The 26,206-nt window shown below is 44.0% G+C and overlaps 1 protein-coding gene across 2 annotated transcripts in view; it reads left to right on the forward strand.

The window, feature by feature from the left end:
- The window catches only part of ZNF385B (zinc finger protein 385B), a 621,952-nt gene that overhangs the window by 156,809 nt on the left and 438,937 nt on the right, over positions 1 to 26,206 (forward strand). For both annotated transcript variants that reach the window (XM_066575763.1, XM_066575764.1), the window contains exon 3: positions 19,907 to 20,209. In XM_066575763.1, the coding sequence (XP_066431860.1) occupies positions 19,909 to 20,209 (301 nt within the window). In that variant the 5' untranslated portion in view covers positions 19,907 to 19,908. The remainder of the gene's footprint in view (positions 1 to 19,906; positions 20,210 to 26,206) is intronic.

Genomic DNA, 26,206 nt, shown 5'->3' on the forward strand with positions numbered 1-26,206 from the left:
TTTTTACTGATCGACTATTGCTCTTCTGTAGAAGCACAAGAGCGATCGTCAGTAGGATGGCTGTCGGGCTACTAATGCACCCAGAAGTTGCCCCTTTTAAAGGTACCACAAGTTGTTAAAGGGGTTGTCTCGCGGCAGCAAGTGGGGTTGTACACTTCTGTATGGCCATATTAATGCACTTTGTAATGTACATCGTGCATTAAATATGAGCCATACAGAAGTTATTCACTTACCTGCTCCGTTGCTGGCGTCCCCGTCTCCATGGCTCCGTCTAATTCTGATGTCTTCTTGCTTTTTTAGACGCGCTTGCGCTGTGCGGTCTTCTTTCTGGTGAATGGGGCCGCTCGTGCCGGAGAGCTGGTCCTCGTAGCTCCGCCCCGTCACGTGTGCCGATTCCAGCCTCCTGATGGACCGCACAGAGCCCACGGTGCACCATGGGAGAAGACCCGCGGTGCATCGTGGGTGAAGATCCCGGCGGCCATCTTGGTGAAGGAAGAAGAAGGAAGACGTCGCAGAGTGGGGATTCGGGTAAGTAATGAAATTTTTTTTTTTTTTAACACATCCTTTCGGGTTGTCCTGCGCCGAACGGGGGGCCTATGGGAAAAAAAAAAAAACCCGTTTTGGCGCGAGACAACCCCTTTAACCTTCCCAAGGCTTGCATTTATTTATTTATTGCAATAATTGTGTCTTCTTTCATAACTGGGAACATTCATGCGATCACCCGCCTATCCTCCTCTCATGCTCTTCCAATTACAAACCGCACAGGCGTGTTTACACAAAGGGATGACACAAACTATCATTATTATTAAACTATCATTATCACTACTATTATTAGACCATCATAAAAGAATCAATGATAAATGATTTTTACACTGGGTAATTATGGGAAAAGATCGTTTGTACGATTATCGCCCTGTCTAAAAAGCTTTTAAAAAGCATTTTCCAGGATTCTCTGTAGACTGTGTAACAGCCTGCAACATTACTGCAATCTGAGGGCATCCAGACTGATGATCCTTCAGTGTAAATGCATGTCCCAACTGAATAATGATCGAGAATTTGTCTTTTGATTAAACAATAGCTCCACAGCGCCACCTATTGGAAGGCAGTATTCCTTCAAGTCAAAGTTAGACTCTTTATACAAGCCTTGTAACAATGACTGGGATGAATTGCCTTTTGAGTCTCCTCACTCACCGTCTAGGTGCTCTCCCTATGGGAGAAAAGATAGGGCTTCATTCCTGTGCAAAAACACAGACACAATTATCACTAGGATGACTTGTTGGGCATCTGCACCCAACAGGTCGTTCTGTGTAAAAGGGCGCTAAGTCCCAATCACTTGAACCTGTAGTACTATTTCGAGTCACTGCACAGTGTAGGGAGATGGCTAAGTAAGTACAATTACTTGACTGTCTCCAGCAGTCCCACAGAAATTAACAGAGTATCAGTGTGCATGTTTGACTGCTGCACTCATTCAGGGGTACAGAGGACCCCTATTCTTGTGATTCATGGGGTTCACCAACTGCTCAAACACTTATCCCCTACCCTGTGGATAGAGGATAAATGCTAAAGTTGGCACAACCCCTTTAACTATTCTGGTCTCTAACTGCAAATAGAGTAGTGGGGAGGGCTCATTTTTAGCCAGTTGCCTTACAGCTGTACAGGGTTGTGAGAAGAAGAGATGTGCTTGATATCAGCGATGCATAGAATAATTCTTTATGTATTTCTTGCAGTTATGATTGTAAAATGAGACACTACGATAGGAGGGAAATAAGGGAGGAATGGCTAGTATTTACTGCTCATTTAAGGGGTCACTCCAGTGGAAACGTATTTTAGCTTCTCTGCACCCCTTATGTGATGGTCTCTCCCATTCTGGATGTCTCTTATCTACATTGCACTCATTTCCATGCAGTGCAGCCTCCTGTCTGTTGCTTATCAGTCATCATCATCATGTTGAGATTGTCTTTTGTTCTCTCACTTTCCTGTGCTATCAATTCCATGATGCATCAGCACAGCGTCACGTGAGCAGCTAGAGCCTGTACCACCTCTGCCTGCTGGGAGGACAGTGTGATTATCACTACTTTGTATATTCACCTAAAGCTGAGTGTACAAGAAACAATATCATTCAGATCATTCAAGTGAACAAAGCTGAACATCTTTAAACAAGCACGCGACTGAACAAAGAGCAAGAATTTTGAGGTTCTCGCTCATTGCTCAGTTTCGGGCAGCATAAAACCAGTGCCAGCTTGGGCATTTATCATGCTGTTTAAACACTGCTCGTTCAGTGTTTCACATAGGAATCTATGTGAAACATTGAGTAATAAGTGCCTAAATGGGCAAAAGGGTACGTGGGTTGCCCAAGCAAGAACGAGCTGGTGATGACAATCGTGCAATTCTTGTCCCATGTAAATTAGTAAGCTACATACTAGAGATGAGCGAACGTACTCGTCCGAGCTTGATACTCGTTCGAGTATTAGCGTGTTCGAGATGCTCGTTACTCGTGACGAGTACCACGCGATGTTCGGGTTACTTTTACTTTCATCTCTGAGACGTTAGCGCGCTTTTCTGGCCAATAGAAAGACAGGGAAGGCATTACAACTTCCCCCTGCGACGTTCAAGCCCTATACCACCCCCCTGCAGTGAGTGGCTGGCGGGATCAGGGTTCACCCGAGTATAAAAATCGTCCCCTCCCGCGGCTCGCCACAGATGCATTCTGACATACTTTAGGGAAAGTGCTGTCTTGGTGGAGCTGCTATAGGGAGAGCGTTAGGAGTATTTTAGGCTTCAAGAACCCCAACGGTCCTTCTTAGGGCCACATCTAACCGTGTGCAGTACTGTGGAGGCTGCTTTTTGCAGTGTTGCACTTTTTTTTTTTTTGGTATATCGGCCGTGCAGAGCATTGCACCCTGCAGTAATTAGATATAGTGCAGGGCCAGTAGTGGTGAGGCAGGGACAGAAGACATATATTGTGAGGCAGGGACAGAACACATATATTGTGAGGCAGGGACAGAAGACATATTGATTGAATATAGGCAGTGGGTCTTTGCAAAAACATTTGGGGAAAAAAATCTATTTGGGCTGCCTGTGACTGTCCTCAGTGTTCTGGGTCTGTGCTGGGTGTAGTAGTCCTCCTAATTCATACGCAGCCAGCTAAGTGTTACAGCAGGCTTGCGCAAAATTATTTCCTGGCTCTGTGTTGGCTGTTAAATCACCGCTGTATTGCAGTCCACAGTGCAACACTCTGCAGTTCTTTGACATACTCCAGGACCAGAAGTGGTGACGCAGAGAGAGAAGAGATATATTGATTGAATATAGGCAGTGGGCCTTTGCAAAAACATTTGGGGAAAAAAATCTATTTGGGCTGCCTGTGACTGTCCTCAGTGTTCTGGGTCTGTGCTGGGTGTAGTAGTCCTCCTAATTCATACGCAGCCAGCTAAGTGTTACAGCAGGCTTGCGCAAAATTATTTCCTGGCTCTGTCTGGGCTGTTAAATCAACGCTGTATTGCAGTCCACAGTGCAACACTCTGCAGTTCTTTGACATACTCCAGGGCCAGTAGCGGTGAGGCAGGGACAGAAGACATATTGATTGAATATAGGCAGTGGGCCTTTGCAAAAACATTTGGGGAAAAAAATCTATTTGGGCTGCCTGTGACCGTCCTCAGTGTTCTGGGTCTCTGCTGGGTGTAGTGGTCCTCCTAATTCATACGCAGCCAGCTAAGTGTTACAGCAGGCTTGCGCAAAATTATTTCCTGGCTCTGTCTGGGCTGTTAAATCACCGCTGTATTGCAGTCCACAGTGCAACACTCTGCAGTTCTTTGACATACTCCAGGGCCAGAAGTGGTGACGCAGAGAGAGAAGAGATATATTGATTGAATATAGGCAGTGGGCCTTTGCAAAAACATCTGGGGAAAAAAATCTATTTGGGCTGCCTGTGACTGTCCTCAGTGTTCTGGGTCTGTGCTGGGTGTAGTAGTCCTCCTAATTCATACGCAGCCAGCTAAGTGTTACAGCAGGCTTGTGCAAAATTATTTCCTGGCTCTGTCTGGGCTGTTAAATCACCGCTGCATTGCACTCCACAGTGCAACACTCTGCAGTTCTTTGACATACTCCAGGGCCAGAAGTGGTGACGCAGAGAGAGAAGAGATATATTGATTGAATATAGGCAGTGGGCCTTTGCAAAAACATCTGGGGAAAAAAATCTATTTGGGCTGCCTGTGACTGTTCTCATTGTTCTGGGTCTCTGCTGGGTGTAGTAGTCCTCCAAATAATTTCCTGGCGTTCTGTAAGCGAAATCAGCCTCCAACCACAGGCCAATAAGCGGCACATTTAATTACAGCGTTCTGTTTCTGCGCTACTGGTAATACACCATGCTGAGAGGTAGGGGTAGGCCTAGAGGACGTGGACGCGGGCGAGGACGCGGAGGCCCAAGTCAGGGTGTGGGCACAGGCCGAGCCAGTGCGGTGGCCAGGGGTAGAGGCAGGGCCAGACCGAATAATCCACCAACTGTTTCCCAAAGCGCCCCCTCGCGCCATGCCACCCTGCAGAAGTCAAGGTGCTCAACGGTGTGGCAGTTTTTCACAGAGACGCCTGACGACCGACGAACAGTGGTGTGCAACCTTTGTCGCGCCAAGATCAGCTGGGGAGCCACCACCACCAGCATGCGCAGGCATATGATGGCCAAGCACCCCACAAGGTGGGACGAAGGCCGTTCACCGCCTCCGGTTTGCACCACTGCCTCTCCCCCTGTGCCCCAACCTGCCACTGAGATCCAACCCCCCTCTGAGGACACAGGCACTACCGTTTCCTGGCCTGCACCCACACCCTCACCTCCGCTGTCCTCGGCCCCATCCAGCAATGTCTCTCAGCGCAGCGTCCAGACGTCGCTAGCGGCACTGTTTGAGCGCGAGCGCAAGTACGCCGCCACGCACCTGCACGCTCAAGCGTTAAACGTGCACATTGCCAAATTGATCAGCCTGGAGATGCTGCTGTATAGGGTTGTGGAAACGGAGGCTTTCAAAAGCATGATGGCGGCGGCGGCCCTGCGCTACTCGGTTCCCAGTCGCCACTACTTTTCCCGATGTGCCGTCCCAGCCCTGCACGACCACGTCTCCCGCAACATTGTACGCGCCCTCACCAACGCGGTTACTGCCAAGGTCCACTTAACAACAGACACGTGGACAAGCACAGGTGGGCAGGGCCACTATATCTCCCTGACGGCACATTGGGTGAATTTAGTGGAGGCTGGGACAGAGTCAGAGCCTGGGACCGCTCACGTCCTACCCACCCCCCGAATTGCGTGCCCCAGCTCGGTGGTGGTATCTGCGGCGGTGTATGCTTCCTCCACTAAACCACCCTCCTCCTCCTACGCAACCTCTGTCTCGCAATCAAGATGTGTCAGCAGCAGCACGTCGCCAGCAGTTGGTGTCGCGCGGCACGGCAGCACAGCGGTGGGCAAGCGTCAGCAGGCCGTGCTGAAACTACTCAGCTTAGGAGATAAGAGGCACACGGCCCACGAACTGCTGCAGGGTCTGACAGAGCAGACTGACCGCTGGCTTGCGCCACTGAGCCTCCAACCGGGCATGGTCGTGTGTGACAACGGCCGTAACCTGGTGGCGGCTCGGCAGCCTCACGCACGTGCCATGCCTGGCCCATGTCTTTAATTTGGTGGTTCAGCGCTTTCTGAAAAGCTACCCACGCTTGTCATACCTGCTCGGAAAGGTGCGCCAGGTCAGCGCACATTTCTGCAAATCCAAGACGGACGCTGCCACCCTGCGGACCCTGCAACATCGGTTTCATCTGCCAGTGCACCGATTGCTGTGCGACGTGCCCACACAGTGGAACTCTACGCTCCACATGTTGGACAGGCTCTATGAGCAGCGTAGAGCTATTGCAGAATACCAACTCCAACATGGGCGGCGTAGTGGGAGTCAGCCTCCTCAATTATTTACAGAAGAGTGGGCCTGGTTGGCAGCCATCTGCCAGGTCCTTGGAAACTTTGAGGAGTCTACCCAGATGCTGAGCGGGGATGCTGCAATCATTAGCGTCACCATTCCTCTGCTATGCCTCTTGAGAAGTTCCCTGCAAAGCATAAAGGCAGACGCTTTGCACTTGGAAACGGAGGCGGGGGAAGACAGTATGTCACTGGATAGTCAGAGCACCCTCATGTCTATATCTCAGCGCGTTGAGGAGGAGGAGGGGGAGGAGCATGAGGAGGAGGGGGAAGAGACAGCTTGGCCCACTGCTGAGGGTACAGATGCTGCTTGCCTGTCATCCTTTCAGCGTGTATGGCCAGAGGAGGAGGAGGAGGGGGAGGAGCATGAGGAGGAGGGGGAAGAGACAGCTTGGCCCACTGCTGAGGGTACCCATGCTGCTTGCCTGTCATCCTTTCAGCGTGTATGGCCTGAGGAGGAGGATCCTGAAAGTGATCTTCCGAGTGAGGACAGCCATGTGTTGCGTACAGGTACCCTGGCACACATGGCTGACTTCATGTTAGGATGCCTTTCTCGTGACCCTCGCGTTACACGCATTCTGGCCACTACGGATTACTGGGTGTACACACTGCTCGACCCACTGTATAAGGAGAGCCTTTCCACTCTCATTCCCGAAGAGGAAAGGGGTTCGAGAATGATGCTATACCACAGGACGCTGGTGGACAAACTGATGGTAAACTTCCCATCCGACAGCGCTAGTGGCCGAAGGCGCATTTCAGCGGCCCAGGTAGCAGGGGAGGCGCAGAGATCAGGCAGCATGTACAGCGCAGGCAGGGGACCATTATCCAAGGCCTTTGCCAGCTTTCTGGCTCCCCAGCAAGACTGTGTCACCGGTCCCCAGTCAAGGCTGAGTTGGCAGGAGCACTGTAAAAGGATGGTGAGGGAGTACGTAGCCGATCGCACGACAATCCTCGGTGACGCCTCTGCCCCCTACAACTACTGGGTGTCGAAGCTGGACACGTGGCCTGAACTCGCGCTGTATGCCCTGGAGGTGCTTGCTTGTCCTGCGGCTAGCGTCTTGTCAGAGAGTGTGTTTAGTGTGGCTGGGGGAATCATCACGGATAAGCGTACCCACCTGTCAACCGACAGTGCCGACAGGCTTACACTCATCAAGATGAACAAAGCCTGGATTTCCCCAGACTTCTCTTCTCCACCAGCGGACAGCAGCGATACGTAAGCAATACGTAGGCTGCACCCGCGGATGGAAGCATCGTTCTCTATCACCATCAAAAACGTGGACCTTTTTGCTTCATCAATCTGTGTATAATATTCCTCCTCCTCCTCCTGCTCCTCCTCCTGAAACCTCACATAATCACGCCGAACGGGCAATTTTTCTTAGGCACACAAGGCTCAGTCATATAATTTTTGTCAACAATTTTTATACGTTTCAATGCTCTTTAAAGCGTTGAAACTTTCACCTGAACCAATTTTTATTTTAACTGGGCTGCCTCCAGGCCTAGTTACGAATTAAGCCACATTAGCCAAAGCGATTAATAGATTTCACCTGCCCTCTTGGTTGGGCATGGGCAATTTTTCTCAGGTACATTAGTAATGTTGGTACACCAATTTTTGGGGGCCCTCACCTACAGTGTAATCAAATGAATTTTTAGCCCACCTGCATTACAGCTGACGTTACATCAGCTGTGTTGGGCACTGCAATGGGATATATTTATGTACCGCCGGTGGCTTCCTGGCACCCACCCATGCTGTGGGCCCACAGGGAGTTGTAACTGCATGTGTCTACTTCTAAAGAACCCCAGTCAGACTGGGGCATGCAGTGTGGGCCGAAGCCCACCTGCATTAAGCACGACATTACTTCAGCTGTGATGGGCAATGCAATGGGATATATTTATGTACCGCTGGTGGGTTCCAGGGAGCCACCCATGCCGTGGGTCCACAGGGAGTTGTAACTGCATGTGTCCACTTCTAAAGAACCCCAGTCTGACTGGGGCATGCAGTGTGGGCCGAAGCCCACCTGCATTTAATCGGACGTTACCTCAGCTGTGATGGGCACTGCAATGGGATACATTAATGTACAGCCGGTGGGTTCCAGGGAGCCACCCATGCTGTGGGTGCACACGGAATTCCCATTGCGGAGTTGTACCTGCCTGTGACTATTTATAAAAAAACGCGGTCTGACTGGGGCATGCAGACACCTTGACAGAATGAATAGTGTGTGGCACATAGGTTCCCCATTGCTATGCCCACGTGTGCAGCTCCTGATGGCGGTGGCACAGGATTATATTTCTCATTGCTTCTGTACAGCATTGTGGGCTATCGCCCCACCCCTTTTAAAGAGGGTCGCTGCCTAGCCGTGCCAACCCTCTGCAGTGTGTGCCTGCGGTTCCTCCTCATGGCAGACGCACTTATAAATAGACATGAGGGTGGTGTGGCATGAGGGCAGCTGAAGGCTGCGCAGGGACACTTTGGTGTGCACTGTGGACACTGGGTCGTGCGGGAGGGGGGGGGGGTTGGGCAGCATGTAACCCAGGAGAAGTTGCAGCGGAGTGTCATGCAGGCAGTGATTGTGCTTTGTTGGAGGTAGTGTGGTGCTTAGCTAAGGTATGCATTGCTAATGAGGGCTTTTCAGAAGTAAAAATTGTTGGGAGGGGGGGGGGCACTCTTGCCGCTATTGTGGCTTAATAGTTGGACCTGGGAACTTGAGATACAGCCCAACATGTAGCCCCTCGCCTGCCCTATCCGTTGCTGTGTCGATCCCATCACTTTCTTGAATTGCCCAGATTTTCACAAATGGAAACCTTAGCGAGCATCGGCGATATACAAAAATGCTCTGGTCGCCCATTGACTTCAATGGGGTTCGTTACTCGAAACGAACCCTCGAGTATCGCGAAAATTTCGTCCCGAGTAACGAGCACCCGAGCGTTTTGGTGCTCGCTCATCTCTATTCCCTAACGAATAAATGGCCGATGTCAAGTTAATAGATCAACTCATTAGAAACTCCTTTACTTTCACATGCAGATAATAGCTCTTGTACTTCTTACTTAAGATGTTAAAGGGGTTGTCCCGAGGCAGCAAGTGGGTCTATACACTTCTGCATGGCCATAATAATGCACTTTGTAATGTACATTGTGCATTAATTATGAGCCATACAGAAGTTATAAAAAGTTTTATACTTACCTGCTCCGTTGCTGGCGTCCTCGTCTCCATGGTGCCGACTAATTTTCGCCCTCCGATGGCCAAATTAGCCGCGCTTGCGCAGTCCAGGTCTTCTTCTTTTCTGAATGGGGCTCCGTGTAGCTCCGTGTAGCTCCGCCCCGTCACGTGCCGATTCCAGCCAATCAGGAGGCTGGAATCGGCAATGGACCGCACAGAAGCCCTGCGGTCCATGTAGACAGAGGGTCCCGGCGGCCATCTTCAGCAGGTGAGTATGAAGACGCCGGACCGCCGGGATTCAGGTAAGCGCTGTGCGGGTTGTTTTTTTAACCCCTGCATCGGGGTTGTCTCGCGCCGAACGGGGGGGGGGGTTTAAAAAAAAAACAAACCCGTTTCGGCGCGGGACAACCCCTTTAATGATACAATTTCTGTGGCACAATGTGAATTGACAATGTCTAGTTGTAGTCCTCTGTCAGCATTTGCTGACCTTGGATGTTTCCTTATATCACATTTCCAGAGGCATTAAGAATTGGATTGCAAATCTATGACATTGAACTGTAGAAATTTCTACATAGAGGTTTAAAGGAGCAGTAATTCATATGCAATGAGCCTACCATTATACTCATATAAGTCTAAAAATATAATTTACATTATACATTTCAGTTTTCCTTAAAACTGAAGATCCAGCAATTAAAGCTTTATATTTTCTAGATAGTGATGAGCGAACCTTTGAAAAATTTGATTTGGCTGCTTTGATAAACTTTTGCAAAAAAAGTTTGGTTTGTTCTGAATTGGTTCAAACCAAACTGGAAGTTCCATAATCCCCCTAAAAATGGTGTATAACACTACATAAGGGCTTTTATGGCTTTCAGAGAGTGTTATACACCATTGTTGTAGACTAGTGTTGAGCAAACCAAAACAGTGGAACCCTATTTCAGGTAAAACTTTACTAACAACTCAGTTTGGGTTCATAACAAGCTAGACTTTTAGTAAGGTTCAACCCAAAACTGGCCAAGTATGCGGAGTCACCACTCCATTCATTTCAATAGGTTGCTGCTCAGGTACTGAAGCAGTCCTATTGAAAGTGAATGGAGCACTAGTGCACTTGCATGGCTAGTAGAGATGAGCGAACACGTTCGGCCCCGCCCCTTTTTCGCCCGAACACCGAACTTTGCGAACACCTCGGTGTTCGGGCGAAAAAGTTCGGGGGCCGCCGTGGCAGCGCGGGGGGGTGCGGCGGGGAGTGGGGGGGAGAGGGAGAGAGAGAGGGCTCCCCCCTGTTCCCCGCTACTGCCGCCCGCGCCGCCGCGCATCTCCCCGCCCCCCGGCGGCACCCGGACACTTACGCGCGAACACTCCAGTGTTCGCTAAAGCCGGTGTCCGGGTGCGGATGTGTCCGTTACGGACACGTTCGCTCATCTCTAATGGCTAGCACTCCATTCAGTCTACTCCGCACTGCAGGGGGTGCAGGATGATGGGGGACACAAGACCCCTATTTTTGAGATTGGTGGAGGTCTCAGTGGTGAGACCCTCACTAATCAGCAAGTTAATAAGAGAATAACTTGCTATTCTGCTGCAACCACTCTAAGAGCAAGACTCTTAGATCTTAAAACCCGTAGGACCAAAACTTTGCCCACCCATGATGGCAAATGGCTGCATGATTTCACCCCCAAATTGTTTGCCCTTTTGCTGCTGTGTGTGTGTGTGTGTGCGGAAGAGGGTAGGGGGTGAGTTGGCCATGTGTAGCCTTAGTCTAATACTCACCATTATTTTCATCCAATTCTGAAAATATGGGGTGTCTGGTAATCTTAAGAATAGAAACACCATATAGATTTTTTCTTTGGTTATTGTGCAAAATCACTGATTCTTAAAAAACATTTTGGCATTTAGGGAACCTGTCACCATCTATGAGCACCATAAACTACGTTATGGTGCTCATGGGCCAGATTCTGAGTAGTTCGGGGATGTAGTTTTTACACTCATCAGGCTTTCGTTCCTGCACTGTCACCCGTGGAAGTTGGCGACCACACACGCTGCTTTTGTATGGGATTGTGTATATATAGCTGCAGAGATTAGTCCACTGGCGACAACTTACATGAGTGAAAGTATAGAAACAAGGAACTCGGTGAGTATAAAAACGACATCCCCAGATTACCCTATGAGCACCATAACATAGTTTATGGTACTCCTAGGTGTTGACAGGTTCCATTTTAAGTGGTTGTCCAACCATATGAGTTTAGAATAGTGTAAAGTAACAATAGTAGTAACACTCATCTTACCATTTCCTTGCCACTCATGTGACCACTGCAACCAATCACTGGTCGCAGCAATGAAATCAGTGCTGTTGTCATTGGCTGCGGTAGTCACGTGTCTTGTCCATTTATTCTTGCTAGACCAAGAATACCAGAGACCAGTTGGGGACCATGGACGCATTGGCACAAGAGCAGAAGGGGAATTTCTTAAAATGAGCATTGTTTCTTATGCAATTTTACACCATTGTAAGCTCTCTTTAAACAAGTTAATGGGGTTGGACAACCCCTTTAACTATGTGTGTAATTAATGAATCATACCCACGATGTACTGTGGTATACAGGTCCCACCACATGCATCAGAATGCATACAATAATCATCCTTCTCAAAAATAACATTTTGTTAGGATATTTTTTATTCATGACACAACTTGATGATGATGTGAATCTGTCAAAAGAAAAACTGAGATTAACTTGGCAGCTACTATCAAATTTTCTTTCCCAGTGTAATCCCATAATTAATAGAATGCTGTTGGGCACTAATTAAACAGAAATGCAAATATTTTCTTCAATCTGTTACTTCTAACCTCAATTTATGACATTGGAAAGAGACATTGAAAAGCCATCATGGTCACGTGTCAGGCAATTTAGTGAAAGTGCTTATTGTCATCCAGCAGAGTGAGATGGCAATAAGAATTCAGCTGTAAAACAGCCACATTCATTACTGATATGAGTGGGAAAGGGCTTTATGGCCACAGAGCAGTTATTAAAATTCAAGAACATGTGTTCAATTGGTTTGGATATTGTTTTGCAAGAGAATCGAGACTAGAAATGTTAAGGTATAATTGCAGCTGTGCTTATATAATAATTAAAACAGTAAGACCTCCACAATTTTAACCTACAAATATTAATATTTTATGATTTCAACAGAAGGTTCAGCATTATCTTCTGACATAATCAGTGGAGGTCTGTGTCTTGGCCATCAATGATTAGAACAAAGAAGTAGTCATATTTTGTATTATAGTCCAATTGGGATATATACAAGATTCTGACAACAGACTCAGAGCTGAAGATCTCCAAGTCAGAAGATGAAAAAACACTGTTTACAAAAGAACTAGTAAAGTTATATTAAAATGAAGCACACCATTGTTTTTCTGCTGAAATTATCTGTCATTTTGATATATCACACACCTACCTTCTATTGGAAAAATTACAATTGAATTCAAGATGGCAGCGTTCAAAATGGCCGTCATTTTGGTGACATGGTTTTACAGGCTTCATGCAAATAGTGAATCCAAAAAGCGGAGGCTTGATAATTCCACTGGGATGGAGGAGATCTGATGTGGAGACTTGGTAGACTGCTAGCTCGTGCAGTTGAGAAACAGGAAGAGGAGGTAACCAGCTTCAGCACATCGATCTCCAATCAATGATACTTTATTTTATCTTCATACAGGGCAGTGAAATATAAACTTTAAAAAAGCTTACAGGTTTCACCCTTCCTTCGCAGTTGTGGATCTTATGCCTAAATCCTGGCAAAACAGGATGACATCCTGCAGCTAGCATATGGAAGTGAATGGGTATTTTATACCCCATTCATATGCAGCCGAAAAAATCTGTGCAGAATAATACATGTGCTGCAGATTCTAAAATCCATGTGTTTCCTACAGATTAGCCCCATTGAGTAACAATGTGGCTAATTCACATGAGTATCTACTGGCATATCCACTTCAGAAATCAGCCTTGTATTTGTTGCAAATCTGATGAATACGCAACTCTGGTGAACCTTCAGATGAAGCAAAGTTTATTTTTGTCTGTGATAACTTTCTGTTATAAATTATCTTTCTTTGAAGCCATCGAAAAGCTATTGTTCTCTCAACACACCAAAAGCAGTGGAAAAGAATTGAAATAGCAAATAAACGGTGGAACAGAAAGTTATCTTAGCATGTTAATAGTCAAGTTAAACTTTTTCTACATCTGTATCCTAATGGAGCCAGACTGGATAAAACAATAGTCGCTGTAATGAGAAGATTTTGGATTGTTACCAGAACCAGGCAATTTTACGTAGGACATTTTTTTCAGTGTAACTACCTAATGTTTCTCATGTATTTCATTTCATTGTAGACTTTAAATTCATATTTTAGTTATTTAGCCTAAAAAAGTTTAGAGGAAAAAGTATTACTGATAGAGATGAGCGAGCATACTCGTTAAGGCGATGTACTCGAGAGAGCTTCGCCTTTTTCGAGTACCTGCTGGCTCGTCCCTGAAGATTCGAGAGTGCTGCCTGGGGCAGATCCTAAGACTGATGGGCTGCCCTTATTGGGGCAATGTCCCCGCTTAGGTAGGGCCTTGCCATCCTCCTGTGTAGCAGAGGGTCAGTTAGCCAGAAACCCGTGTGCGTACCCAGTCCTCCTCTTTGATCACGATCGTGTGGGCCCCGTGCTTAGTTTGCCCACACAATCATAACATAATGCCCCCCCACTTACAACATAACATAGCAACATAGATGTTGCACAACATACAGCATACCAACATACTGCATACAACATACTCAGAAACACACGTAACAGTCCTCCTTGGTTGCGATCGTGTTGGCCCCGTGCTTGTTTGCCCACACAATCGTAACACCTACATTGGAAATCTGCTGAGGTTCCATGACAATGGTTTAACAAAGTGGAAAAATCGGGATTTAATAAATTGGAAACGTAAGTCCTGTGAAATCCTGGTACGCCGACTATATACAATAGTGAAGAGTAATGCCGAGCTGCACAAGCAAAGAGAATGAGTCAACGAAGGAACCTCCACATTGATTTTCCCTGCCCAGTCTATCTCAAGGACTAGCATCAGGAAGAAGCAAGAGTCAAAAGAAAGGTGTTAGAATTGGGAGACCCATCTTTCTCAAGTCTTTAATTTCGATAATATAGCCTGGTATCCTATGTTCCTTGAATCCATTTGGAGGCTTAAGCCCAAAAAGAAATGTCTGTTAGAGTTAGGAACCCATCTGAAAGCAAAGTTCGCCTGAACATGGCGGATGGGAACACATGTTTTGATCCAAATAAGCGCTAAGAACCTTGCATTTTAAGAAGTTAGTACACCATACATAACAGCTATACATTTTTATTCCACTATTAAGGGCTCATGCCCAAGGCCGTGTCGGATTCCGCCTGAGAAATCTCATAGCAGAATCAGACCCGACGCCCATCAGAGACACCATACTCACCTGTCCGGATCTGCGGGGAGTGTCTCCCCCGTCAGCGGAAAATCGCAGCTGATTTCCACTTGTGGGCAGGATAGAATCATTTAACAAAGCATGTCTATGGACGGACAATGCTGCAGAATTTGCGGCGGGTGTCTGGCCTCGATTTCCGTAGCGATAATCCGGCCATGGGCATTGGGCCTAAATGTGTATGAGTCCTGAAGTGCGTGTTTCTGTTTCACATGAATGATGACCGATTTAAAGAGAAAATATCAGAAAGTGACATTATTTAATCAAATTTTTATTATAAATATATTATATATTTTTTCTGTTTTCATATTTATTGTTTGTTACAATCCACATAAAATCCTATAATAGGTTTTATACAATATGGTTTCATTTCTATTGTAATAGTTTGACTTTGAACTACCATTCTCTCAAGGTTGTCCTTCGCCTACTGAAGATTTCCTTTATTAACACATATTTCATTGTTATCGAATGCCTCTGTTTCAGAAATAAATCCCATTTCACTTGACTAATGAGACGCTTTGCTGGTCATTAGTTTTTACCATCACTAGTTGAAGTCATTTTAGCAGATTTTTTTTCTTTTTAGAGTTTTCTTAGATAAAAGCCATAATTATAGTTGTAGACTAGATTACACTATGGAGCAGGGTGAAGCTGCAGGGAGTCCAAAGTACAGGTCCTCGAATTATTCAATGTCAAGACTATGTTGCTTCTAGAAATGATTTGCTAATTATTAATTTTTATGGATTGCTCATTATCGTATGTACTTGTACTAACAGTGATTCTCTATGAGGCACATTGGATATACTGGTTATTGATTCTGTTTTTAATGGTTGAGCGTGCTTCAAAGCTATCATATCTGTATGCTTTATTGCTTCGGTTAAGGCCCCTTCACACCCTCTTTTTCACTGTCTTCAAAAGTTGTACAAAATGTCATGAATTTCAAGGACTTTTCAAAGTTGTTTTTTTTTTAAAATAAAGTAGCTGAAAATAAAAAAAAAATTGACAGCACTCCATATGTTTAATTGCTTAGTTTTTACATTTATATTCCCAAAATTGAAATATCTTCAAAGCAGTCCAGTGTGTGAATACATTGAAGTAGTATACTTTGAAGATTCCTATATTCTTTGCATTTACATAAAAAAACCTAATGCTTTAAGATTTTGCACTGAATTAAAAAAAAGGGTATGTGTTTGTTTGTTTTTTGTCAGAAGCAGCACCACTAGGCCTCGGAGCTGTGTCTGCTATTGTACATTAGCTACATTCACTTAAAGGGGCACCAAAATCATCTATCATCATAAATGATTGATCACTGGGGGTGACCATGTGACTAGTGCAGAACAACTCTAGCAAAGTTCGACCTGAAACTGGGTTCTACTGGTTTGTTTCACTCAACATTATTTACAGCCTGTTATATTTGTGGATTCAGCATTTTTTTTGTCAATTTTACAATTTTTGTCATCAAATTGGGACACGTAAATTTTATTGATTTTCTATTTAAGTGAGGGAAGACTTTTTGCTGCACTGGGAAATTAATTTACAACCTTGTAGTATTCATTGAACAACAGTTAGGCCGCCTGCAGACGGCCGGGTCGGATCGTGTTGTGAGAATTCTTGCAGCGGGACCCGACCCGAGCTCCTGCAGGGATCAGCGCGGCACTCACCTGCTCCCGCAGCTCCGGCTCTGTGATGTGCCAGCTGGCGCATGCACAGAGCGGAGCCAGCAAGCCCCGCGCAGAAATAGAGCATGCCAAGATTTGTTTCGCCGTCTGCATAGGATTGCATTTTCTAATGCAATCCTATGGCAGCTTCCACGGGCGGAAATTCTGCAGGAAATCCCGCTGTGGAATTTCTGCCCATGTGCAGGAGGGCCTTAAACAACAGTACTAAAAGAAAAATAATATTGTAGCATTATGTGAAAATGTTGCAATCTTTGTTTGCGCGACATTATATATGGTTCCTGTGTTATTAACCTGGTACTCAGGAATTATTTGGTGATTTGTGAAAATATTGTATTTCTTTGGTGAATCTATTTCTAAAACATCTTGGGGGGCGTTAAGCACACAGCAGGACATGGTGCAAGTACAATAGAAAGCATTGAAGTACAAAAGATTTCCAATATTTATCTCCCTTTGCACTGTTTTTCCTAGATCCCTAAATAAATGTAGCTGGATGAAGATCATATCGCAGCATAGATGACATGGCCAAACATATGTGCACAATAGTTCAACAACAACCATTGCTAGCAGGTGCACAACATCCAGCATACAAACCATATAATCTTCATAGGCAATTAACAGTAGAATGCACCAAACTAAAACTAAACTAAATAACAGGAAATAAATGGCACTTTTCAATAATGCCAGTTTTTCTAATCTGTATTTACCAATACAACATTGAGATATTAGGGAAAGTCAATGGCATATACAGAAATTGATCACGCCCATAGCAAAACTCAGAATGAGCTCCGCTCCCCATTAAGAGCGCTTCTAAATGTATTTTTTAAATAAATATATTGTTCACCATAATTTCACAATTCATCTTCATAATGGTCAGAATCACTGTATGTTCTCCACACACCGTGCTCAAGTGCCATGCTTTACCTTTATACCGCCAAAGATGTAATTGAGACACTTCTAGCCTCTTCAATTCTCTGACAATCCAGTACAGATACTCAGGATGCCATGGATCTAAGTATGTGGCTACTGAGGCCACTGATTGCCTGCACTGGTCAATGCCAGTATGGCATGTCTCCTGGAACATCTGCACTGGATTGTCAGAAGGTTGAAGAGGTGAGTAGTGTTTCTTTTGTTATTTTAGAACAATTACGGCTTTTTTTTTTACAGCAAATGGAGAGGTCATTTATTAAACAATTAAATTGTGTCTGTCTGCAGAAGAAGCTCACTGCATATAGATTTCTACAGCTACGATTTAACTCAATGGTACGTGTAATAGTTTGTATATGCAGTGAGCTTCAGTTAGTGTCCTATGTGGGTAAACTTTATGAATGTATGACAGGAAGCATTTCATTGTGGAACCCCCTCTCCACAAGCCTCTATATAACATTTGTGTGGCCTACGTGTGTAGCAGGTATAGGGAAAGTCAATTCAAAATTGTTTTTGGAAACAAATTCTATCTATCTATCTATCTATCTATCTATCTATCTATCTAAAAAAGTAAGTATACCAAGCTTGAATTCTATAGTTTTACATATCAGAACATAATAAAAAAAATCTGGTCTTTAGGAGGTCTTAAATTAGGTAAATATAACTTCAGATGAACAACACAGGATGCATTACATTGTGTTGTTGTTTATTTAACAAAAATTAGGCCAAATTGCAGAAGCAGTGTGTGAAAAATTAAGTATGTCCCATAAATCAATAGCTGATAGAACCACCTACTATATGATACCAATAACTTGAAGTGATTGTTTTTTCTGTTGCCTCAGTTCATTGAAGTTTGTGGGTATTTATGCATAACTCTCCTAAGGTCCCGCCACAGCATTCCAATTGTCCTGTTGCATGACCCAGTTTTGGCCCATCTTTAGCTTTTTGGAGATATGGCCTCAAATTTGAGTTTAGAATAGGGTACAATACTTTGGAATAAAGAGTTCATGGTTAACTCAATGATTTCAAGATGCCCCGGTCCTGTGGCTGCATAACAAGCCCAAATCATTATCCCTCCACCACCATGTTTGACAGTTGGTGTTCATATGATGTGTTTCATTTTTGCCAAATATAGCACTGGGCATTATGGTCAAACAGCTCTACTTTGGTCTCATCTGTCCAAAGGACCTTGTTCTTGACATTTTGTGGCTTGTTCAGATGCAATTTTGCAAACTTTAGCTGTGTTTCTACGCTTCTTTTTAGAAAAAGTTCCAAGGCAAAAAAATCTTTCCGCGCTGCTGTCGAGTTTCTCTTACGAGAAAAAAATGAATATAAACTGTCGTAGCAGACAGTAATTGAACATATAATTCACTGGTTTTAATTCCAAAGAATAAAAATACAAAGCATGCTGCAGGGAATAGCTCTGCAGCAAAGAGCTATTCCCTGCAGCATGCTTTGTATTTTTATTCTTTGGAATTAAAACCAGTGAATTATATGTTCAATTACTGTCTGCTACGACAGTTTATATTCATTTTTTTCTCGTAAGAGAAACTCGACAGCAGCGCGGAAAGATTTTTTTGCCTTGGAACTTTATCTTTTAACCCATTGAGGGGATTTTCTCCCTTTGGGGTTTTGTTTCTTTCCTGGCGACTCTCCTTCCTCATCGAAGGATATTGGGATTCTCTTCATTTACTACGGGTCTACCTGGACTACAGGTGCCAGCGGGCAGCTCCCGTATGATCGTCTGGTCTATGGGAACCCCGCTGGGCACCAGGTGAGTCCTTTTCACTATTTATTTCCTGGTGGCGCGGATCATTATTTTGAACTTCTTTTTAGAAAGAGATTCATTACAGTGGAAAGTCCCATCTAAAAAGAGTAAAGCAACTAAACAATAGAAAGCTCCCTTCCAAACAAGCCATATTTGTTCAGTCCTTTTCTAATTGTACTGTCATGATCTTGAACATTTAACATACTAACTCAGGCCTTTAGAGTCTGGGATTTACCTTGGGGTGTACTTGCTGGGACTTCTGTGAAGACTGTCAACTGTCTTGAATGTTTTCCACTTGTGAATAATGCTTCTCATTGTAGAATGATGGACTCTTGGTTGATTGGAACTCTTCCTAGATTGATGGGTAACAACAATTGCTGTATCCAAGATGATTGCTTATGTCTTTCCTCCTTGGCATTGTGTTAACACACTTCTGAATGCTCCAGACCAGCAAACTGACAAAAAGCCTGCTTTTGTAGAAGCAGTCACACTTCCTGTTGATCAGTTAATCAAGAGCATTTGGTTAGCAGCAGCTGGCTGCTACTTACTTTCTTAATTCCTTAAGAAGTAGTAAGGGTGTACTTTATTTTTCACACACTGCTTTTGCATTTTGGCCTAGTTTTTGGTAAACAAATAATGGCATGATGTAATTAGTGATGCATTGTTGTTCATCTGAGGTTGTATTATGTCCACTTTAAGATCTTCTAAGGGACAAATTTTTAATGTCCCGATGCATAAAACCATAGAATTCAAAGATGGTGTATGTAGTTTTTCTTACGTCTGTACAATATGTAAATGAGTATTATCTAATATATGTGTATACAGTAGATACATAACCAATACATGCAATTCTCTAGAATGCTTATTAAATCCCTTATCAATTTGGCATATATTTGCAAAGAAAAACAAATCTGATCATTTTTAATAAAATGTTATATTGATGGAAATCAAATTCTTATTTTTTGTAGGTATGAAACGGTCATTGAGTCCCGATCACGGGCAAGAAAATGGAAGAATGAGTGCAACAATGTTTTTGCGATGCTTTGAGGAAAAAGTGACATGGACGGACAGGACAGACTGCCAGTTCTCTAGTGAAAAGAAGAAGATCTTATATTCGCTATGCGAAGTGTGCAACATTCAGTTGAACTCTGCAGCGCAGGCACAGATTCATTACAATGGAAAGTCCCATCTAAAAAGAGTAAAGCAACTAAACAATGGAAAGCTCCCTACAAACACATCATCCGGATCTTTACTTGTAAGCACCACTGGAGGTAGGAGAAAAACATTACTACTCGTATATGAGATACACTGTATCATTTCTGCTACACAAGGATGTGGTCAAATGCATTTAATATAATAAGTAAGTCTCTTAATACCACTTTGTAAATTCTCATCTACTCTTGTTTGTATTTTATGCGCTGTTTGCTAGACTAGGATCATCTCTCATCATGAGTTGCACTTGACATTATGTGTCAGTTACTGATAATATTTGTAATGTTTTTGGTCTATTTTTATGTTCTATTTGTGTTTATTGAGTTATTGACTATTTATATATAAAGTCTACTGTTTCCTGTGATCAGCTACAGATATAGCAATCGTTAACATGACTGGTGCATTATGATGACTCGATTTAAAACATTTTAGTACAACCCTGTTTCCAAATAAGTTTGAACACTGTGTAAAATGTAAAGAAATGTAAAGAAAAACAGAATGCAAGATTCAGAGTATTTGGAGAAATTCATGTGCACAAGGGACAAGGCTGAGGGTTAATATTGGAAGCTCAAGATCCACACTCCCTCTGGCAGCACTTCATTAAAAACAGGCATGATTCGGTATTACAAATCACTGCATGGGCTCAGAAATACGCCCAGAAATCATCGCCTGTTTACAGTTTGCTGTGCACTGCAATCCAATTTTGGATTCAGGGTTTCCTAGGGGGCTTTCTCTTTCTGCCATTATACAATGGCACCATCTGCTGGCTAGAGCCAGTACTGCGGTATGGGACATGTTGCAGAGGCCCCCGACAACAGAGCGGCCAGTAATCTACAGTAAGAATACCCTGTCGGATGTCTTCCGACATTGGAGCTGTACAGCCTTCAATGAAAATGTCTTTAGACATCAGACAGTGGATTGGAAAGGGTTAAAGCTGTATCATGCAAAAAAGTATCCAAATATCAACACAATCCAGAAATGCCGGTGTCTTCTCTGGGCCAAAGATTACTTAAAATGGACTGAGGCAAAATGAAAAACTGTTCTGTGATCAGATGAATTTAGCAAGACAATGCTGTACAACATACGGCATCCATCACAACAGCAGGGCTTCACAGAAGAAGAGTCCGGGGGTTGAACCGGCCGCCTGCAGTCCAGACCTTTCACCAATAGAAAATTTTTGGCACATTATGAAATAAAAAATTTGTCGAAGAAGAACCAGGACTATTGATCAAAAAGAATCTTATATCAGACAGGAATGGGACAACATTCCTCTCCCTAAACTCCAGCAACTGGTCTCTTCACTTCCCAGACATAATAGTAGACATGGCCCTGGTCCAACTTTTTTGAGATGTGTTGCTGCCATCAATTTCCAAATGAGTCAATTGTTTTTTAATGAAGTGGAGAAATGTGTCACTTTCAACTTCTGATATGTGTTTTATGTTCTACTGTGAATAAAATATGGTCTTTCCAAATCATTGCATTTTTTTCTTTACAATTATTTACATATTACACAGCTTCCCAACATTTTTAGAATTGGGGTTGTACATTGTGGTTAAGTTATTGGAATCTGCTAAATTTCAAGTTACCACTTGCTATATTTGTGCGTCAAGATGCAGAGGGGCTGACTACAGAGCTCTTCTATGGGAATAGTTTAGCTTTGCTCTGCATTTGAGAAGGACATTTGGAGTATATGTCATGGTTTCAATGGCAAACATATGTAACTACATAGGAATACAGTTGTAAATGGCTGTGGCATACGGAGGTACTTGAAGAGTGAACCTAGATTTGCTGGCAATGGGTCCAGAAAAATGTTTGCTTTCTGATCATTATTTTATCTCGCATATCTCCAGTTCTAAGAACCTCTGTAAACAATTACATAGGAATTATAGTGTATGGATGACATAAACTGCTCTTTTGCTATGCTGTACTTATAAAAGCATTGTATTATATAGTTAGTATGTTTTTTTACAGGGCTCATTATGTTTTCAAATTGGATCTGCTTGAATGCACATTTTAATGAGAAATTTGAATTTTCATGCAATTTTTACTTTTGATCACTGTTTGATGCAAAGTTGCATGAAGGTGGGTTGAATGTCTAAATTATTAAAGAGGTTTTCTAGTCCAAAACTATCGTTGACCCATACTCAGGATAGGCCATCAATAGGAGATTGGTGATTTCTACACCTGGCATGTCACTGATCAGCTGATGTGAAGAACTTGCAGCCCACTGGAGGACTCAGAATACCGTTCACTGTGTAGAGAGCTACGGTACTCTACTGGGCCACTACAGAGGATGGTATTTGGAGTTTTTAAGTCAGCTGAAGCCCTTTCGCATCAGCTGATTGGTGAACATGCAAGGTGTTGGACTCCTGCTGATCTGCTATTGATCTGCTATCCTGAGGAAATGTGGTCAATTGTTTTGGACCCGCAAACTCCTTTAAATTGTACTTTTATACATGATGTCCTGTGCGCTCTCAAATAATGCAGATTATGGTCATTTTAGTATACAGTATTTGCAAATGATGGCCAAATATTGCATGGCCTCTGTTTCACTAACTTTGAAACCACAAGCTTTTGATGATGTATAGTTGATGATTGTGGTAAATGTGAACTTGACACCTTTGATCCATTATTTTTAGATTGTTCATATGCATTTTAGGTGCAAATGTATGTTTTAATGCAGATTTAAAAAAAATAATTCCTGTTGGTCAAAAAGTTACGTGAAGCTGTTGACTCAACTGCAATTAGCAGGTTGTCTACTTTCAGGAAACATGTAGGGAAAGATGAGCAAGCGTACTCGCTAAGCAAATTACTTGAGCGAGTATTGCCATTTTCGAGTACATGCCCGATCGTGGCAAAAGATTCGGGGGCCGGTGGGGGTGAGTGGTGAGTTGCGGGAGTGAGCATGGGGGAGCGGGGGGGGGGGGAGAGAGATCTCCTTCCCATTCCTCCCTGCTCTCCCCCGCCGGCCCCCGAATTTTTTGGGACGAGCGGGCATGTACTCGAAAATGGCAATACTCGCTCAAGTAATTTGCCTTAGCGAGTACACTCGCTCATCTCTACATGTAGCCTTTAGGGGTGCACTTACTTTTTAACATGTGTAATTTCTGTATTTTATAGGCTGTTGCTATTTTTTTCCAATACATTTTTAATGGAAGTTTTTGAAATAAGAAAAAGCAATGGTATCTTAGAATCAAAACGCAAGCAAGGAAATATAAAATATAGATGTTAATAGAGGTGCTGCATTGCTAGTCATTTTAACTTTGGGCGGTTTAGAATAAAACAATTTGCACATCTCTATCTTTATGCTTGCCAGATATAAAGTCATAAACTCGAAAAATGAGGAACAGAGAAAGGGAAGTGGATACATTTTCTCATGTTGTAGAAGTTGGTAAATAAATTGAGTTACTGTATTCACTCTTGTGATGAGCAGATCAGATGTCATACGAGTAGGCTGCAACTATTTTTAACACTTCACGCTCAAAAGCAGATTTTTGGCCTTTCTAGTTCTAGTAATTTTCTGAAAATGTACTTGCAGACACAGGCCTAAGACGAAGTGGTGTATATGCACATTTTGAACTTTTATTTTTAGGAGGTATTGCGGGAATAATTTTCTGTTGGGTCACACTTTTAGCCACAAATTTCAATTTTTATATATTCTTTTTGACTAATTACACATTTACACAAAATTGCATGCAGGTGCCTGTGAGTATAAAGTGCTAAGGGCCATTTTGACAATGCGCCACAAAACATAAGGGTATAGGGGTTTAGTATGAGTGCTTTTTAATTTTGTAATTTTCAGATTTTTTTGTACATATCAAAATTGTGAAAACTGTCCTGGTTTCTAGAGGTTTAAAGTGTCTGAGAACCCTTCTCAACGAAAGGGTTAATGGGGTATTCCAGTCATTTACAATTGATGACCTACCTATGGGATAGGTCAGTAATAGTCGATCAGTAGAGATCTGCTGTTTAGGATCCCACAGATGAATTGATCTTGTGGCCTGCTGTCAGTGCAGTGGGGCGGGACATGTAATAGATAGCTTCACTCCCATTGAAATCAATGGGAGTGATGCTTTCATTACACTTCTGGCTCCTCATTGTGGTCCAAGCCAGAAATGATTTCAATGAGAATGAAGCCATCTATTATACTTTCAACACTGAATACCATTACTAACATCTGGTCCTGCTTTAGTGACAGCAGGCTGCAGGATCAGCTGATCTGTGGGAATCCCGAGCAACAGACCCTCGTCAATCAACTATTCATGACCTGTCCTTGGGATAGATCACCAATAGTAAATACCCTTTATACCCCTTTAAAGAGCTTGTTTTATAGGTAGGTCTCCTGTAAACCCACTTGTTAATATTTCCAAAGTCTTTGAAAACAGTAGATCTTTCCTTTTGTAGTACTACAAAGGAAGTAAGCATAGTGGTCTGCTTGTGGATAAATAATAGCGCTTTGTGGAGAGGTATTGTTTTCTTTGATGTATTTTTTTTCGCCTTAATCTATTATGTAAATGTAGCATTTACTCTCCTAAAAATAATAGACATTTCAATGTTTTTTTTTAGCTTATCATATACCCATTTCTAATAACTGGTTTCCAATGAACCAAACAATTAATCATCTATTACTCTGCACCTTATAAAGAGAGCCATTCATAGCATACTGCAAAAAAAAAACAACCTCCCCTATATTCAATTGCTTGCAACTAGAGATGAGCGAGCACCAAAATGCTCGGGTGCTCGTTACTCGGGACGAACTTTTCGCGATGCTCGAGGGTTCGTTTCGAATAACGAACCCCATTGAAGTCAATGGGCGACCTGAGCATTTTTGTATTTCGCCGATGCTCGCTAAGGTTTTCATGTGTGAAAATCTGGGCAATTCAAGAAAATGATGGGAACGACACAGCAACGGATAGGGCAGGCGAGGGGCTACATGTTGGGCTGCATCTCAAGTTCACAGGTCCTACTATTAAGCCACAATACCGGCAAGAGTGGGCCCCCCCCCTCCCAACAACTTTTACTTCTGAAAAGCCCTCATTAGCATGGCATACCTTAGCTAAGCACCACACTACCTCCAACAAAGCACAATCACTGCCTGCATGACACTCCGCTGCCACTTCTCCTGGGTTACATGCTGCCCAACCCCCCCCCCCCCCCCGCACGACAGTGTCCACAGCGTACACCAAATTGTCCCTGCCCAGCCTTCAGCTGCCCTCATGCCACGCCACCCTCATGTCTATTTATAAGTGCGTCTGCCACAGGAAAAGCAGGCACACACTGCAGAGGGTTGGCATGGCTAGGCATCGACCCCCCCATAAAAGGGGCGGGCCGATAGTCCACAATGCTGTACAGAAGCAATGAGAAATCCAATCCTGTGCCACCTCCATCTGGAGCTGCACACGTGGGCATAGCAATGGGGAACCTATGTGCCACACACTATTCATTCTGTCAAGGTGTCTGCATGGCCCAGTCAGACCGCAGTTTTTTATAGGTACAACTCCGCAATGGGAATTCCGTGTGCACCCACAGCATGGGTGGCTCCCTGGAACCCACCCGCTGTACATAAATGTATCCCATTGCATTGCCCATCACAGCTGAGGTAATGTCGTGGTTAATACAGGTGGGCTTCGGCCCACACTGCATGCCCCAGTCTGACTGGGGTTCTTTACAAGTGGACAGATGTAGGTTAAACTCCGTGTGCACCTACAACATGGGTGGCTCCCTGGAACCCACCGGTGGTACATAAAAAAATCCCATTGCATTGCCCATCACAGCTGAGGTAGTAATGTCGTGCTTAATGCAGGTGGGCTTCGACCCACACTGCATGCCCCAGTCAGACTGGGGTTCTTTAGAAGTGGAAACAGATGCATTTACAACTCCCTGTGGACCGACAGCATGGGTGGGTGCCAGGAAGCCACCGGCGGTACATAAAAATATCCCATTGCAGTGCCCATCACAGCTGAGGTAGTAATGTCATGTTTAATGCAGGTGGGCTTCGGCCCACACTGCATGCCCCAGTCAGACTGGGGTTCTTTAGAAGTGGACACATGTAGCTT

This window comes from Eleutherodactylus coqui, chromosome 8, assembly GCF_035609145.1.
Source record: "Eleutherodactylus coqui strain aEleCoq1 chromosome 8, aEleCoq1.hap1, whole genome shotgun sequence".
NCBI classification, from domain to species: domain Eukaryota; kingdom Metazoa; phylum Chordata; class Amphibia; order Anura; family Eleutherodactylidae; genus Eleutherodactylus; species Eleutherodactylus coqui.